This window comes from Urocampus carinirostris, chromosome 3, assembly GCF_059441175.1.
Source record: "Urocampus carinirostris isolate Australia breed hairy pipefish chromosome 3, RoL_Ucar_1.0, whole genome shotgun sequence".
Taxonomy (NCBI): domain Eukaryota; kingdom Metazoa; phylum Chordata; class Actinopteri; order Syngnathiformes; family Syngnathidae; genus Urocampus; species Urocampus carinirostris.
In genome coordinates, this window is record NC_142351.1 from 39,983,836 (window position 1) to 40,001,958 (window position 18,123).

Genomic DNA, 18,123 nt, shown 5'->3' on the forward strand with positions numbered 1-18,123 from the left:
TTAATTGACCACATTATTTCACATTTTCACTTGTTGCATAAGCACAAACATAGACAAAGTAACACAGAACAATTAATGTGGAAAAAACCCTCAAATAAATACGGTTTTGTATTCAGAGGATAATTTTTTGCATGCCCCCGCGACCCTGCTGAGGATAAGCGGTACAGATAATGGATGGATGGATTTTTTGCATGCATCAAGCACGTTATATATTTTTCTTTCCACAATATGCCATAGTCGAGGAAATGAATTATCTTGAAGCCTCTGCGTTTGTGTGAAGCATTTCCCTTCACGCATATTTTTGGGCCCAGATATGTAATGTTATTCACAAGTTTATTGAAATATAGAAGAAAGGCGGCGCCAACGATCCGGTGCTCGCTGGACGCGGGAAGCAAGCCGCTCACGGGATCGGAACGTGTTCCGAATGCGGAAGTGGATCTTCCGGAGCTGGAGATCGTGGTGTAGATTGACGGAAAAACAGGTCGTTAGCCGGGACGGGAGATCAGAACGTGGTCGGGGTCAGAAAACGGGTTGTTAGCCCGGACGGGGGATCAAAACGTGGTTGGGGTCAAAACAACGTGTTGTTGTAAGAAACAAACGGGGAAATCAGGAACGGGTGGAAACGGGAGACAAAACGGGACTGACGGGAGTCAGAGTCAAAAATGCTTACCTTGTGAAAACAGAGGTTTGATGACGGACTGACAACAGGCAAGTGAAAGGACTGAGCTTAAGTTGGACGGGGAACCAATCAGGTAACCAGTAGCAGCTGGCGCCAAACAAGCAGGCACATGTGAGTGTAATGAGTTATCACGACAGTGGGAAAAAATACACAATGTCCCTTTAAGATTTAAAAAAAACATTAAGCTGGTGGAGATATTGTGGATTGAGATATTTTGAATGGAAAAAATGTGTGCCTTTGTTTGAAAAAGGTTGAGAAACATTACCGCGGTGGGTAGGTGGTACTCTAAAGGCACTTGGTTGCAAGTACTGATATTTTGGCGGAAATTACACCCAAAAAGAATCTGTACCCCAGTGTATGCGAAACGTTCCTGCACGGTGAAGTGGGCTATCAGAAGGGTTATGAATATTTATGAATTAATTCATATTAAAGCAGAAACGTATACTGTCAGCAGCCTGCTGGTTTCCGTCTTATTGCGCATGACTGGGCATCTTCTGTTAACACGGTGCTGAAGTTGTCAAAACCGACAATTTCCTACATCTCTACCGCGTGTTTCCACAAGGCAAATGAATGTATTAGTCAGCCACACGCTCTGGGTTCAGGCGGAGTTCAAACCAGAATTGTCCAGTGCAAGAGTTAGAAGAAAAAAGAACAAGAAGATTTATTTTAAAACTCATCCGATTCTGGTGTGGGCAGGATAGCCGAGAGCTTCGGTCTGAGTGAAAGATGTTCCTCATTGCTAATACAAACTCTTGGGGTCCACAGAAAAAAAGTATTTGCCCCCTCACTCCTATCTTTTTGTTTATTTTACATTTCCCAGGAGCATTCAGAGCTGACTGATAAAATAACTTATTGTACCTGAGCCCCCTACCCTTCCATTCGAGCTCATGTCTTGGCCTCTTCATCATAGAAATACGGTATTTATATATAATGCAAACCCCTGATTTTTGGTTATGAGATAAATGTCAGTGCAATTTTATACATCATAAATATCAATGGTGGTACAGTGGCTAAAGTTTATGCCCTCTCACCACCGCAACCCGGATTAGATTACAATCAATATTTTGCTGTACTACGGTAAAACCCTAACCTTGAGGGTTTTTTTAGGTAATTTAGGTGAAAAATATGCACTTTGCATGAATAAATTGAGAAGATATTATCAAAAGTTGATGTTTTTATCAACTTGAACACACAACAACTGTACAGTATATCACAGACATTAGTTTTGTTTTGCCTTGAGTCTTATTCATATTTTATGAACAGTTTACTGGCTAACTCAGCTAACTTTAAACAAAGTCAGGGTGAAAGGGGAAAGCATTGTGGAGGGTAGTTCAGCCAATAGCATTTCGATATTTTCATGGTGCTGTGACACAAAGCGAGAGCAGACCGGTATTGTTTTATGACATCAACCAATTGCAGACAATCAGCTCAGTGACGGTACTATACATAGACACCAAAACAGGAAAGTTTGGATGTACACGTTTTTGGGCATGCAAAATTATTTGTTGAGGTTGTATAGCAGAGGTGTCACTGTATCCCGCGGTTTACTATATTGCACAAACACTACAAAAATAAACGTTTGTTTAACTAGCTAGGAAATTTAGCATTTTTTCCAGTAAATAATGAGGAAAATGATAGGGCAGATTCCATTATGCTATGAGCTAATAAAGACTATATTTCTCTCATACAATGGAAAGTATTTATTATCAAATGCCCTCAAAAGATTTCCCTTGTCTATAAATACAGTACAAAAACATACAGTATTATATTGCATGCAAGATTCTGAACTGAAGGAAGAGAATGCCGTTGTGGGAAGTAGTTCAGCCAAAAGGAAATCAGAAATTTTGTGAGGCCATGACACAAACCAATAGCAGAGTAGCATTTTATGTGTTAACTTTTTTAACAGTTAACTTTGAAATAAAAAATGGAATTCATCAAAAATTCTCATACCCATTTGAAATTAATATTAATAATTTATGTTAATAATGATGTATTAGTAAATAAAATAAAAACCCACATAAAAAAATTATATCACTTGGCAGATGAATAAATTAATTATAAATACAGCGATAACTTAAAAATAAAATAATGTTTAAAAAACTGTTCTTTTCCTATAGCATATGGATAACCTATATTTTTTGTTGACAATATCTCTGTATTATTTGTAATTGCATCATCCATTGCAGCGTGGTCATCCTGAAAGGGGGATTACCACATGTGCGGTCCCTTCTCAAGGTGTCTTCATTTTCCTCATGTTGAGGTTTTTGAATTTTTCCTTGCCCTCATGTTGGTTTCAGATCAGGGGATGGTGTAATAATAGTCTGAAATAATAGTCTGTGCAATAACCTGTGCGGTCCTTTGAGACTCTTTGTGATTAAGGGCTATACAAATAAAAATTACTTGACTTGACTCTGGTTATATTATTTTAATTTACAGTGTAGTAACTGTATGACCCTTTAAAATACCTTAAAGATAAATTGTGTATAGTCAGTCATCTGCTACGGTTACCCCCCAAAATGCAAAAAGGCTGTGAAAGGCTGGAAAAAGGAAAAGAAAATGGTGTGGTTTAGTCACTTTCGGTGTCCGCAGTTTGTATTCCTGTGCTTTGTAGGACTCATTTTCGGTTGCACAGCACAATGCAGCAACATCTAGTGTTTCAAATATGACACATTGCCTCTTTAAGAGCACTGACTGTAATGTATTTCTTGTTATGGCTGCACCAGCAAGATAAAAATATTTTGTGTGCCACCAACTCTCCAACTGTGACTCAACGGTATCATCTGTCTCTAAAATTGCCATAAGTGCGCCTCTACAGAGAAGCTAATATTCTTTGCTCCCCATTACTGTAGCCAATATACATACTACTTTACTGTAGTACACCAAGAAAAAGAACGTTCCTCTGGGACAAATATTCAATGTTTTTGCCAGAGAACAACCATCTGCATGCTTAAGTTAGAATGATAGCAGTTAAACGCACAGCCACTACAGTATCCATTGCAATTCGGTCCGACGCTGTGATTTCCGCCTCCGTGTGTCGTAAATCGATGAGCAAGCGTCTTCCAGTAGAAGTGGCGAGCAATATCGAACGAAATTCATGCTTGTTGGAGGGGCAATGTGATATTACGTGAGGTGGTGCAAACTCAGCAGGGGGTGAACAACCGTTACGGGACATAAACAGTCGAAGCTGGCACACAAATACAAATTGGGACACCGTACTTTTATCTTTGATTATCCTAGGAGGGAGTGACAGTTTCAAACTGGAGATAACTGCAAATTATATACTGTACATCAATGGAATCAAAAGAAAAAGCCATTTATTGCAAAAAGGCAATAATCCAACTGACGACTGTGGTCCCTCGTTTGTTGGAGTTAATAGAGACCAGAGTATGCATAAAACTGAGGAGCAAACCCCCAGAAAGAATGAAAAAAAGACGCCAATTTGCTCTTTAGGCCACCGCTTGCAATAGTCTAGGCATATTAAGCATAATGGATCACGGCAGAAAGGCACGCCTACAGATGAAATACAGCAGTTCATTTTAGGCTGGCCACAGTGGCTCGAATGCGAAAATATGCATTATGTTGGAAACTGCTATCAGCAATAGTAAATCAGGGATAATATAATATTGCCACACATCTCCATTTCATTTTAAGCCAAAATGACACACCTCCTCACAAAACTGACTTCTGCCGATCCTAGCTCGCTGCAATATATGACTGGGGATAATGATTCACAGTTGTATGAGTGCAATTCGTTTTGGGTGGAAGTAGCCGCAAAAAAAGAGCCAACAGACCCAAACAAAAGTCTGCTCTGCCAGCCCGTTCTTATAGTGATATGCAATCAGGGATAATGGATTACAGCCACACAGTGAAACTACATTTTTGGTGGACAAAATGGCAAAAAAGAGCTGCCAGTCCCGACATTAAAGTGCTCCGCGGGGCCGTGCTTGGAGCAATATGCGATCAGAGATAATGGATCCTGTGCTATTTTTAAACTGCAATGCACAGAGGCTATGAAGTAGGAAGCGTAGCAAAGGATTCAATTAAATCAATGGAATAAAAGAGAAAGCTAATATTGGTTACGAGAGAACCTTCCAGGCATTCAGCTCGAAGTCCATGCAAAAACGTATCGTATAAATTCATCGGACTTTACCGTTGACCACCACGGCGATATCCACAAAGTCGATCTCTCCACGTGCCTCAACACTGGCCTCGCAGCGGTAAACACCCTCATCAGCTTTTGTCACATGGTGAATGATCAGGCTGTTGTTGTTTGGCAGCACATGGAACCTGCCTGCAACAAATAAGTAAACAAACTGAAAAACAATTCAAAAACCTGACTTGTTTGGAATATCGTAAAAGAATGGTGGGATGTGGGAGCTACCCTGTGACATTTCACCTATCACAGGTGGTTTTGGTCCCCATTACTTGTGATTTTGTAAGTTTTTCAAACTGAACAGACTTAATTTGAACTTACTGTGGCGCTCGGCAGTGATCTCCCTGCCCTGGTAGGACCAGACCACCTCCGGGACCGGCGAACTAATGACATCACAAACTACCTCCGCTGTCTCACCGTAGCGGAACTCCTGTGGCGATTGAATGTCTCGGAAAGTCAGCCTCTCTGCAAAATCAGGAGACTTTCATCATGAAATCAAAATCTTAGCACTGTTTTACAACAAAAACAAATGGTGAAAGTACTGGAAAGGGAGTGAATATTGTAAAATGGAAATTGAGACTGAAGACATATTTATAATCTGTAACATGTGGTATGCTGGAAGCAATGCAGCCAAGAGGAGAGACTTACAGATAGTCATCAACACAGCCTGAAAAATCACCCACTGTTCTCGGTCCGGTCTGGTTGAAATTGCCTCTCACAACACAGCAGAGCTGACTACATGATTAAGGACTCCTTTAACTATGGCTACCACCTCTTTGACCTCTTCCCCCTGGTAAAATCTACAAGTCCCTAAAAACAAGGACTAACAGGCTCAGAGACAGTTTCACCACCCTAAACAAGCAAACAGAAAAAACCCTCCCTATGCATATGGTTTATTGCCTATTTTTAATCTACAACCATCCTTCCATCCATCATCTGAAAATGCCATAACAGACTGAGAGCCTTGCCGGTTCGCACAGCCCACTGCAGAGTAAAATCACCATCGTATAAAGTCGTGGTTACATTCTTCTGTCGTCGTTATTGATATTTGTTTCAATTCAAATGCTCATTCGAGTGCTGACCGCGAAGATGCTTCTGCCTGTCTGTCATGGCCCTCATACTGCAGGGGAAGACGCATATGCAGAGGGTCAATAGTCCAGTGTGCCTTATATAAAACAAATTTATGAAAAAAGGCTTTTTTTGTGTGTGTGCCTTACAATCTGCAGCGCCTTATAGTGCGAAAAATAAAGTACCAGTAACAACGCCATCCCAGACTTTCTCTATTTTTCCCACTGTGGTAATACAACCTACCAGTGAGTTGCATTTCGAAGCCACTCCCTCATATATATGTCTTCTCCATTAGGAGGCAAGAACGTTAACATTTCTCTCCTTGATTTATGTTGAGCATCTCTTTGTGTGACTGCGCCTTCGGCCTGTGAGCGTGTCTCGCATGTCAGTGCAAACATTGAGCCACCGTACGTATTTGTATTTCATCCCGCTGCTTTCTTATGATTTATCTTCCAGGTTCTTCCTCTTACTTTGTTGCCTGTGCTGCTGTCGAGGGATCTCAGAGACTCATTCCCTTTTGTTTACACCGCCGTTCGGCAGACAAAGGCGATTCGGAACAGAACGTTCTTCCATGAGCAGCAGAGTGGTGCACAAGCACTATGGTGGTGTCAACTGTAATTTGAGTTGGCTTTTTTTGTTATTTATATACAATATGCGGATATAAACACAACTGAAAATGTCAGTCTGATAGCATGAATAGTAGATAATACTGTTAGCTGATCAGAGTAAACCCCTCCGTCATGGAGACTCTACCTTATGATGTTTTCAAGTTGTGGAATACAATGTAGTTTTAACCCCTCGTTATGGCATTTTCCCCAAGGTACGACATCAACAAAAAATATTACAACCATGGAAACCAAGAATTTATCAAAATACGATAAAGCCAAAAAAATGATAACCCAAAATCTGCATGGCTGTAACCAATGGACGACCGACTGTTTAATGTTAATCTCCCCCCTATCTTGATCCACCCACTGACATTTTTCCTTTACATGAATATCTATTTTTAATGTTATTTAATCATACTTACACAATTTACATATAATTCAGACTTTCTATGTAATACTGTCTTATTTTAATGTTTTCATCAGAACACATTAGCAACTAATAAGGCCATCTGCTGCCATCCCTATCAGTTTGGATGAGCCCCTTCAGGTCATTTTCCTTACATAGTAAGTGTGCCTTCTAGAACTGTGTTTAGTTTAAAAGGATATATATTTTCATACTATTTTTTTTTGTTTTTATTTTGTTTTAAATATTGTGTGTTTGAGTATTTGGTGTTGGAGGTTGTTGGATGGGAAAAAAATGGAAGGGATCGTATTTTTTTGTACACAATGTTTTTAAAGAGCCCCTTCATAGCCTATGTTACATGCAACGTAACAGTTGAAGCTGGAGGCAAAAGAATATTTCGCGCTTGTCAAAAGACTGCAGAAACCAAGCTTTCGATTCTTCTAGATCGGTGTTAAAATGCCGTCATGTTGTATGTTTGTGTGCCAGAATGGGAGAAAGAACTCTAGTGATCGCAAATTGAAGTTTTACAGAATCCAGCGAACACTCTTGATCAAGAAAAAGAAGAGAGCTGTGCTTAAATGCATTCAAGCTAAAAGATTGAACATTTATGATGAATGCTATCGAGTCCATATTACTTTTTGAATCAGCAAAATATATTTTTATTTTAGCTTCAACTAACTGTTAGCGTGTAGTTGAAATGCCATCAAGAAATGTTTCTCCTAAAAATAAATAAATACATAAATAAATAAACGTATCTAATACATTACTTGGGTAATGTGCCCAATGATTGTTTGCAATGCGTGCATGGTTTTATTCTCGACCAACGCATTATTTAAAAGGCAACCGATGGCAATTAGGCTACACGCAAACAGTTAACTGAGGCTAGGTAAATAACAAGATACTATGCCAATATAATAAGTACCGTATTTTCCGCACTATAAGGCGCACCGGGTTATAGGGCGCACCCCCAAAAAATAGTTTTTGGTCCTATATTTTCCATACATAAGGCGCACCGGATTATAAGGCGCTACAATGGGAACGTCGACAAAACAATAGTTCAGTCAAACTTATTACCCTCTTAACATTCCGTAAGCTTGCAAAGAAGCAAATACGTGTCATAGACACGTTCGGATGCGGTGTCCGTATGATGTCACACGAATGCATCGTTCCAAATATCATTCGGAAGGTTAAAGTCTTGGGATTCAAGAAATGCCAAACATTTCTTAGTTTCCATTTTATTTTTTGCTGGCAACTGTGTGGACAGCAAAGTAAGAATTTGATTGTGCAGGGAAACGGGGTTCTTTACTGTGCATATGACAATAAACACTTTGAATTGAATTTAGTTTAAAAATAGACTCATCACAGAACCATCAAGATCGTTCTAAAACAAGATACCGGGAAAATATAATGCCGCATAGCTCACCTAAGTTCTCTTGCAGCCATCACGTTCAATAATGATACGTAACCATGGCCTTCTTACAACCGTGAGTGTAGTAAATCCAGGAGAGTAAAATATTTACAAATACAGAATAGTAAAAAATGTTTTCTCTATGCCGTAGTGCAACCCAACGTGTGATTCACATTCATCTTTTTCGGCCCATTGCAGGCTTTGTTTCGCCCCTTTAGCCTATGCGAGCATGTAAATGATAAAAAGGATCCGCCCCCTTTACTTCCGAATCACTTTAGCCAATAGTGACTGATTCAAATGATGATTGACACATTGGTTAGGAAATTAAACGCCAGTATATAAATCCCAGCATACACCGCGGACGACTTTGCCTTCAGGGGAAAATCTAGTCTGCGGCTGCTTGCCTTAGTTGCAAGACTTTGCGACTTAATATTTATCCATATATAAGGCGAACTGTATTATAAGGCGCATGGTCAGCTTTTGAAAAAAATAAAGGCTTTTAGGTGCGCCTTATAGTGCGGAAAATACGGTAATATAGACTCAATAGCAACAATCATAAACATTTAATTCCTCTTACCTGAAATGAAGTATACACTGAAAACACAAGCATTTTTGATAAGTACCTCGGGCCAATCTTCTCTATTTAATGCATTTAACTATTACTCTCTTTATTTCCTTTGATCAGGAGTGTCCACTGGGATTGTGTGAAACTTATTTATGATTTAAGATCTCTCACGATTTTCATCTCCGATTCTGGCACACATACACAACACAACTAGCAGCAACAACAGCTTTATTTTCCTCTGTCTTCTGACCAGCCATGCATTCCAGGCTAAGCCCCGCCCACCGGATACGTCACAATGTTTACAAACAAATTAAAGGGTATATACAGCACTTTATGTAGCAATTCATTGGCTGAAAAGAACTTGACACATTCTTTTGATTGATTGATTGAAGTACCAATAGGTTCTATCCCCTCCCTCCCATATGGCAATTTTGCTTTCCCCACCTATGGGCAGATTAATATTGTATCCTGGGGGTCGTCTCTAGTCTCATCTTCAGTTTGCTTGCTCAACCTCATTTAAACAGCAGCGGATATAAGGGCCTATAATCCTTCTGTGTGGGTCACACCAGGCCATGTTTCTTTTTTCAAAAGCAGGCAGCAGTAGGGCAGCATAATTAGCCGTCATCTTCCTGACAGTATGTTGACTTTTTTGAGCAATACATTTCATTTCAAACAATGAGCAGTGTCCTGAACGGCCTGGTGCCTGAGGGTTCTTTGGCTGCTTCACCGACTGAGTTTTCAGGTAGGCTTTTATGTCGATGTACGCTGAGGGGCTACACTTGATGGTTGCTTGCTATCAAAAAATGTGTGTTTTATATATTGTCACTGCATTTTTTTTTTTTTTGCATTATTTGAATGTTTACAGGTGGAACGGTGGCAGACCGTTCACCACGGGTTTCCTTACACGTACCAAAAAACATTCATGACAGGTCATTTAGTGGGGCAAAATTTTTCCTAGGGATTTAGCAAAGGTGGGTAGAGTAGGCAAAAGGTTTACTCAAGTAAAAGTACTGTTACTTCAGAATGATATAACTTTGAATTTTAAAAATGCTTTTGCTTTTTTTATTGCACAACTTGATGGTCTGGAAACTACATTTACCTTCCGGTTCTGTCCTGCAGAAATCACACATTTTTGAAAAGTGCCAAAGGGCCACTAGGGAGCGCAAAAGACCCGCATATTTCTCCTCAAAAGGTTCAGTGGGTTGAGAGGTCAAACTTTGTTGGCGATAGAAAGCATCTTCCTCTGCTTAGCCAATCAGACTCCAGAACACAATGCATGATAAAAACCTATGACGCAATGAACTAGCGATAACCAAAGCGCAAATTAGCAAGGTGTCTCTGGATTTTGTGTGTTTTTGAGGTGTTATTATCTACAATCTTTTTCCGTCAATCGGCTGGTAGAAACTGACATGAATTATGCTGTTTTGCCACAACCATAAGTACGCAACTTGGCTACATCACACTTGTTTACACTAATGGAAAAGGGTCTACGGGGCGCATATTTCTAGCAAATTTAGTTTTTTACAAGTTCCTTATCGTCCTGAAAATTTTTGCTGAGGGGAAAATGCTGTGTCAGCAAAAGAGGCTGGCCTCTGTGCAGTCTCTCTCATAATGACTGGTCAGATGAAAGTCCCAAAGCGTGGCTTTAAGTAATTATACTTTAATAAAGAGTGAACAAAGAGTGAACCTACACACGTATAAAACCACACATGCACATAAAACACTTTCCCAATCATTAAAATATGCAGATTCATTGAGTTGCGAGCTGATTATTAGCCGGCCGTGTTTAAAGGGCATGTCACCCTCCGTGTAATAAAAGCGCGTGGAGAGCAAATCTTACGGTAAATCTCCAGCACCACGGAGGCCTCGGCCATGCGACCGCTGGCTTCGGTGGCCTGGCAACGGTAGATTCCGGCATCCTCTACGATGGCGTTGTAAATGATAAGTCGGGACCGTGAAGATTCTGTGTGAAGCGCCATCCGCTTGGAGGCGACGATGCGCTCGCCCTGAGGATTAAACCACTCCATCCTCACCGGATCACCCACCGCTGGAGAGACAAAAAACAAAAGGTCAGAATGAAATTATTATCGATTTGAGCAGTTTTGTCACCCAAGCTGGTGGAAGTAACCAGATTGTAATAGAGGGTGAGCAAACTTTCCGAGTGTGTAGTAGTATTTATGTAGTATTGTGCTGTAGTTCTATTTCCGTAGTTGTATTTCATAGTAATAGGGTGATTCTCTGTTGAGAGCAACATTTTATGTCTGCATCTTTCTCTTACCCAAATTTTTTTCTCTAAAATCTGCAAAATGTTTATAATAGATACGTTGATTATTCACTTTAAGTGTTTGTAATCTCTTAAATATTATTTTGTATTTTAGATAATTTTTTGGTGACACAAATGCTCAATCTTATTATGTCAGCAAGGCAATGTAATCAACTTCCTCAAGAGGTGTAGGCCATACAATTATTTAAAAAAAAAAAACTTTTTTCTTTAATTATTTAACAAAGTACACTAGACTTAATTTCATTTTGCAACAAAATGTTATGAGTTTATATTTTTACTTTCTATTTTGTTCAAATTCTACATGTCTCAGTCGTAATTATCCACCCTGTTAGAATGTGCTAAACTGGCCTCCGCAAAGACTACAATTCCATAAAAGCTATTCACAGGAAGTGACATCGTTAATTTTGGTGGGAGTTCAACTGTAGAAAATGAGGTAAGCGTCAACTTTTACTCTCCTTACTTTTTATTTGATTTCAAATATTTTGGGTCGGACGGAATAAATACATTTAATTAGGCCAGCTAGTAATAATATTTAATATTATAATGGTAATAATATTATACTAATGATGATTAATGATTTTGGTATGTTGGGAAATGACAGGATGGAAAACAATCAAAGACACTTTTTAAATGAGCAATCTATAATTATAATGATAGAATTATAAACCCTGAGCTTGTCCACTATGTACTTCTTAGTGTTAAAGGTATTTGCTTTGTAGTAAAATCATCAAAAACATTTTTTTTTCAAAAACTTTACACTCAAATGTTGCTGCAATAAAATAATTACCCATTTCTGTAGTTGTATTTTTGAAGTATTTCTCTTATAATTTTGTCATATTTTTGAAGTTGACTTGACTTTTTTTTATTTTTGGAGTATTTCTGTAGTATCACTGTTCTCCTGGTGCCTGCGGGGGTTTTCTCTGGGTCCTCCGATTTCCTCCCATGTTCCATTCCAAATTGAGCAAGTGAGTTGTCCGTTTGTGTTTGCCCTGCGACTGTCTGGCAACGAGTTCAGGGTGTCCCCTGCCCACTGTCCTGAGATAGCTGGGATGAGTTCCAGCACCCTCAGCAACCCCACTGAGGATAAGCGGTAAAGAAAATATCTGGATGTTTGACCAATGACATTTCTCCCATTAAAGGTTACTAGGCTCAGAAATGTACCCTGAAGCCTTCAGGAGGGGTCGTCCGTCCGGTGGGGCGGGGGTAACGGCAGCAGTTGGGCACAGACTACCATCATGCCTGACGTTTGGAACCCTACACACGGGGTTGTCGGGCGCGACAGGGATGAATAGAATTGAATAGAACAGAATTTACTTTTATTGTCATTCTTTGTAACAATGCACACAGAACGAAATGAAGACAGCAGTTGGGCGAGAACCTTCTGTCAAACCTCCAACAGACTCTGATTCCGGGGCAAGCGGCAAAATCATGTCTCCCCCACCCGAATTTTCACATATACATATGACTACCAGGGGCTGACTCACGAGCACCAATTCATTTGTAAACGACACATCACTAATTTGGTATAGAGCTGAAAGGCATAGTTGTAATTCCAACGCCCGCCACTATAACAAGTTTCGTGATGTGATGACAAATTATCACGTTACTTTGCATTTTGCAGAGATTGCAGGCACCTCACTGATGTGTTGTGCTCTGTTAGCCTCCGTTGAGAAGATAAACTGTGTGATGGGGAAAATATTGGCATGTGTGAGCTGCTGTGCACTCTTTACAGGTGTTATTGCTGAAAAAAAAAATGCCAGTAATCTCCATATTTATTGAACTCTAACAGCTGACACTTGGCGCACCAAAATGTGACAAAAACTACAGCTTGTCCATGCCAACAAGATTTTACAGCAATTATGATTTCATAATGATTTTAAATAAGTAAAATTTTCCTTGAAAGGGGATCGTTTTGCCAATAACATATTTCAATTTGTACTTTCTGCATTGCACAGTAGACCCCCAGGCTACAGCATTTCATTTCATTTCATTTCATTTTCTACACTATACGACATTTATAACAATTATTGTTTTTGCCCGAAACTTAAAATGAAAACAACCTTGCAATGCTGATGCGTATGTAGAGTTATTTCTCTCAGATTCCCGTCTGCTATTGGCAAACACTTTTTTCTATGCTGGTGTGCTATTAAATGTGTCACGGCATCATGCTAATGCCAATACGCTATTGGCTGCGCTCCAGAGCACAATGCCTTTCTCTTTCTTCATTCAGTTCAGAATCTTGTGTGCTTCATAAAGACTACGAGTCGGCAATACAATGCTGTTTTTTTTCCGTATGTTTTGGGTGCAAGGCTGAAGTGATGCTAAAGGGAGAAGCAATGACATGCTAACTATAGAACCAAAGCTTGAGATTTTTAATATATACCAAGAAATACATGTATTGTTCCATTGCTAAAAAATATGGCTTTAACTAATTGGCAATTGGGACTATTATTGAAAATGGGAAGGTGATTTAAATAAGTAAATCCTTTAAGGACATGACAATCTTCATTAGTAAATGTTTTAATACCAGTTGTGTTTTTTAGTTTTATTAATTTGATCCGCGATCAATGTCCCCTTACTGGTTTTGCATCCACCCGCTACTTCATTCGACCAGCTCAAATGACTTTTCAAACATTTTTTTCCTTTAAATGTACATTCATCCAAACAGTAATACCTCGTTTATCATAGAGGTTTAAAAATATGTATTGTTTTACCATTATGATACAATAAAATACTTTATGCTGCACTGAAATCAAAGGACAAATGGTTTATTTCAGGCTCAAGCATTACTTTTAACAAATAAAAGTAATTTAGAAACTGCAGTATTGAATCCGTAAAAACTAAACTATTGTGTGGGGTTACTGTAATGTTATCTTAATTTTGTGCACTGTATTAAGTATTGGTATATTAGTACATAAGTAGTACTTACTACAAACTAATTTGTTATTTTAATGTTTTATTCTGGGGTACCAGTGGTCCTTAGGGCATTACCTAATTATCATATTTTTTTTCCCCCTGCAATACAGCAATATCTGGAGGTCTACTGTTGTCTCTGTGTCAGAATCCAATAGATGTATGTAGATGCCAGGTTGAGTTTATTTAAAGCACAGGCAAACACGGCAGCATTTATTTAACAAGCACTAGTTGATGTTTTAGTAAATGCCACTTCTCCTGGCTCAATGCCACGGCAGTAATTGGAGAGGTTACATGTAGCATCATGTCACTTTAACCAATCTCTTTCTGTTATGTCATTTTAACGACCCTCATATCTGTTACGCTCAGTCTCGCTTCACTGAACATGCTTGTTTTACATCAAATAAAATCTCTCTACTGTGTGTCAAGATCAGTGATTTCATCTCCTGATTGGCAACTCTCGTTTGCATTTTTTTTTTGCATGCAAGCTGTTCCGTTTTTCAAGCCCAGCAAAGGCAACACGGGAGACTTTTTTGCTTCCCAGACACAAAAATAACCCAGCCAACTCCTTGTCATCTCTCTTCTGTGGTGCTACGGTGTATGTAGTAGGCGCGCTGTAAATTTTAATTGGTTATTCACATTTTTGCTTGCCTCATATTAAACTATGCACCCTTAAATTGACAGTTTTAAAGTCACAAAACTTTAGCAAGGGATACTTTGTGAATCTGACTGATACTCCATTCCTGGGCACCTGCAAATAGATATCGATTCAGATTCAGATACATCGACTTAAATTGTCTTTATTGTCATTGATGACAACGTTGTGAAACATTATCTGCAACGAGATTGGACATGGCTCCCCAGGGTAAACATGTAATAAAGATTTCCAAGAGAAAAACGATAAAGAATGTAATAATGTAATTTTATATGCAAACACTAGTTTCGATTACATCTAGTTTTGTCAGGAAAATGTATTTTGAAGGTTTAACACAGACTTTCTTATAGGGCTGACAGTTATCGGACTGATGAAAGCCGAAATGATATCATAGTTTTCGGCCCGAAAAATATACCCAATAATTAGTCATCTGCTGCCACACTAAACAAATCAAATTAGCCAAAAATACTTGTTAGAAAGATTCCATGTATTTATATATGATTTTTTCATGTAGTAGTAGCAATATTCAGACTCCTCACTATCTCCTGCGTATTGTATATGTTAGTGCCCATTTATTAATATTGAATATCTGCAAGCGAGAGTCTTAATGGTGTCACAATGTGTTACTTTTCTGTACTAAACATTTTCCCGCTGATTTTTCTAAAACGTGATGAATGTACATGAATGAGTTTATTTTTAAGGCTGCCTTTGCCTGCGTTACAAAATCGGGTGCGGCTTGTACAAAAACAAAGTTGTGTTTACACATGGGGCTTTTAATCAGCTACACTCCTTGTGCACAAATTTGTGTTACTTCTAATAATTACAAACTTTAATAACATAATAATCCACGAATCAAGTTTGACCTTGAGTGACTGAAAGACCCACAGGTGATGGATAACTTACAGGCGTTTATTAGCAAGAAGTTTGCTCCTTTGCTAGCCTTGAAGAACTATGATGAAACCCTGACAATCAGGTGAGTTCTCAGAGTCAATGACTGAAGCAGCTAAATTAATTGTTGGAAAACACCGGAAGCCGTGAGTTACAAACAGTGCAACTCGGGGCCAGAACTCAAGGAGAAAAAAAACAGCAAAGCATAAAACAAGTGAATTGGAAAACGCTTAAGAGAAGCGAAGGAGAAATAGATCGACGTCAAAAAAGTGCAGTGGTATGGTCACGTCATAAGATCATCGGAAACGGCCAAGATTATTCTCCAGGGCACAGTCCAAGGGGGCAGGAGAAGAGGAAGACCAAAAAAGAACATGGCCGACAACATTAAGGAACTGACTGGTACCAACTTTGGCATGACCCGAGAAAGTTACGTCTTCAATGGTTCCCCAATGATCCAGGTGGTTAGGGGATCTGTGATTCGTGAATAACATAATACTAACATAGTAACAACATAATAATGCCAAAAGTACTCAACTTATGACTATAATGAACACATTACATCTAGTTTTGTCAGGAAAATGTATTTTGAAGGTTTAACACAGACTTTCTGCCAATGCTTGCAGCCTCCAACTGGCAATGGCGAGTACAAATCTAAAGAGAAGCAGAATAAGTGTTGACATCCCGCAGTGTCAAGAAAGAGCTTCTTATCGCACACCTCCAAAAGCCTTTTCAGGCTTCGCTTGTCTGCCGGCTGGCAGGGGAGAAGAGGCGAGCAGCGGGAGGTAACTCGGACCTGCCAGCCTCTGCCGAAAATCCATCCACAACAATGAAGGCGAGTACACACCAGTGGTCAAAGTGTCACTGGCCATATGGTAAAAATGGAGTCGGTGTTCGAAAATGTTGAAAAAAAAAGGCTCTCTACTGTGTCTATGCTTGTGTCTTGATTATTTTCTCTCACGCCCCGTCTCCTCGGAAGAAGAAATCCTCTCTCCAAGAATAACACACAACACCCACAAAACCTCCCCCCTCTTTGGAAATTAAAAAATAAAACGAAAACATATATATATAAATGCAATAGACAGCTTTACACTGCTCCCTTGCGTAGTCAAGGTAAAATTGCACTTGATTCTAGGAAAGTCAATTTTAAAAAGGTTGGTTTCAGTTTTTATTTTGTTGAGTATTGTGTCATGTATTTTGTCATTTATGTATTTTGGTATTTGTTGCAGCATTATTTTTTAGTGTATTTTGTTGAGCATTTTGTTGATATTTTGTCATTATTTGGGCGGGAGGGGTGGATATTTTCTCATACATTTTCTCACGCATTTTGTCGTTATACATTTTGACGTGTATTTTGTCAGTTTTCTTTTAGTGTATTTTGTCTATTTGTGTTTTGTCTTGCGATTTCGTCGCACATTTTGTTGTGTATTGTGTAATGTATTTCGTTATTTATTTATTTTGTGGTGTACTTTGTCGTGTATTTTTTCACAGCAAAATGTTGTTCAAATGAGAAGTTGGCATAGTTTCCTGAGCTTATTGCCTATTGGTTGATCAGTGATGAACGCATGTTGTTGCACTCGTCAATCAACCAATCGGTGAAAAGCTCAGCAAGCCTGACTTTCCCCCTGCGATTGGCTGGCAACCAGTTCAGGGTGTCCCCTGCCCACTGCCCGGAGATGGCTGGGATGGGCTCCAGCCCCCCCCGCGACCCTAATGAGGATAAGCGGTACGGCTAATGAGATGAGATGAGATATATTTGTGTGTGTGTTTTTTTTAATACATTTATTCTGTGTATGACATGTCAGTCCGCCATTAACATACAACACAAATGCAAAAAAACACTCACGAAAATGTCCATTGTTACCTGTGCAGATGAAGAATTTTGACTCTCCGACACTTAATTCCACTTTGTTCAAGGATATCGACACCTGCAGGATGGCTGGAATGCACAAGAAAGAAGGAAAAAAAGGAAGAAAATGTTTAGTTGGCGCTGCGCTGACACAACTGCATGCTGTACAACATTTTGAATGCTTTCCATGAGTGGCAATTCCCACTTGACATGTTGTCCGCCTCGTACCTTTTCTGAGCAACATTCCAGTAAATGGAGACGGACTGACTTCATATTTGTGACAAGCTTGTCAGTTATTTGTCAAGGGAATGAACTGCGGTCAAGAAATGTAATACTATTACGGCTAATGCTGCTACAAGTAAAAGAATCAATTTATTTATGCGTACACACAGATTATATGTATGTATAATTTGTATATGTATGTATATATATATATACATCATATATATATATCTATATATATATATAGATATATATACCTTATTTTACGCACCATAAGGCGCACCTAAAAGCCTTTATTTTTTTCAAAAGCTGACCATGCGCCTTATAATACAGTGCGCCTTATATATGGATCAATATTAAGTCGCAAAGTCTTGCAACTAAGGCAAGCAGCCGCCGACTAGATTTGCCCCCGAAGGCGAAGTTGTCCACAG

At 39.2% G+C, this 18,123-nt stretch overlaps 1 protein-coding gene across 4 annotated transcripts in view; it reads right to left on the reverse strand.

The window, feature by feature from the left end:
- Positions 1-18,123, reverse strand: part of ncam2a (neural cell adhesion molecule 2a) — a 343,057-nt gene that overhangs the window by 88,754 nt on the left and 236,180 nt on the right. For all 4 annotated transcript variants that reach the window (XM_088331814.1, XM_088331815.1, XM_088331813.1 and 1 more), the window contains exons 2-5: positions 17,486-17,560; positions 10,725-10,931; positions 5,154-5,297; positions 4,830-4,970 (exon numbers count right to left, since the gene is read on the reverse strand). In XM_088331814.1, the coding sequence (XP_088187940.1) occupies positions 4,830-4,970; positions 5,154-5,297; positions 10,725-10,931; positions 17,486-17,560 (567 nt within the window). The remainder of the gene's footprint in view (positions 1-4,829; positions 4,971-5,153; positions 5,298-10,724; positions 10,932-17,485; positions 17,561-18,123) is intronic.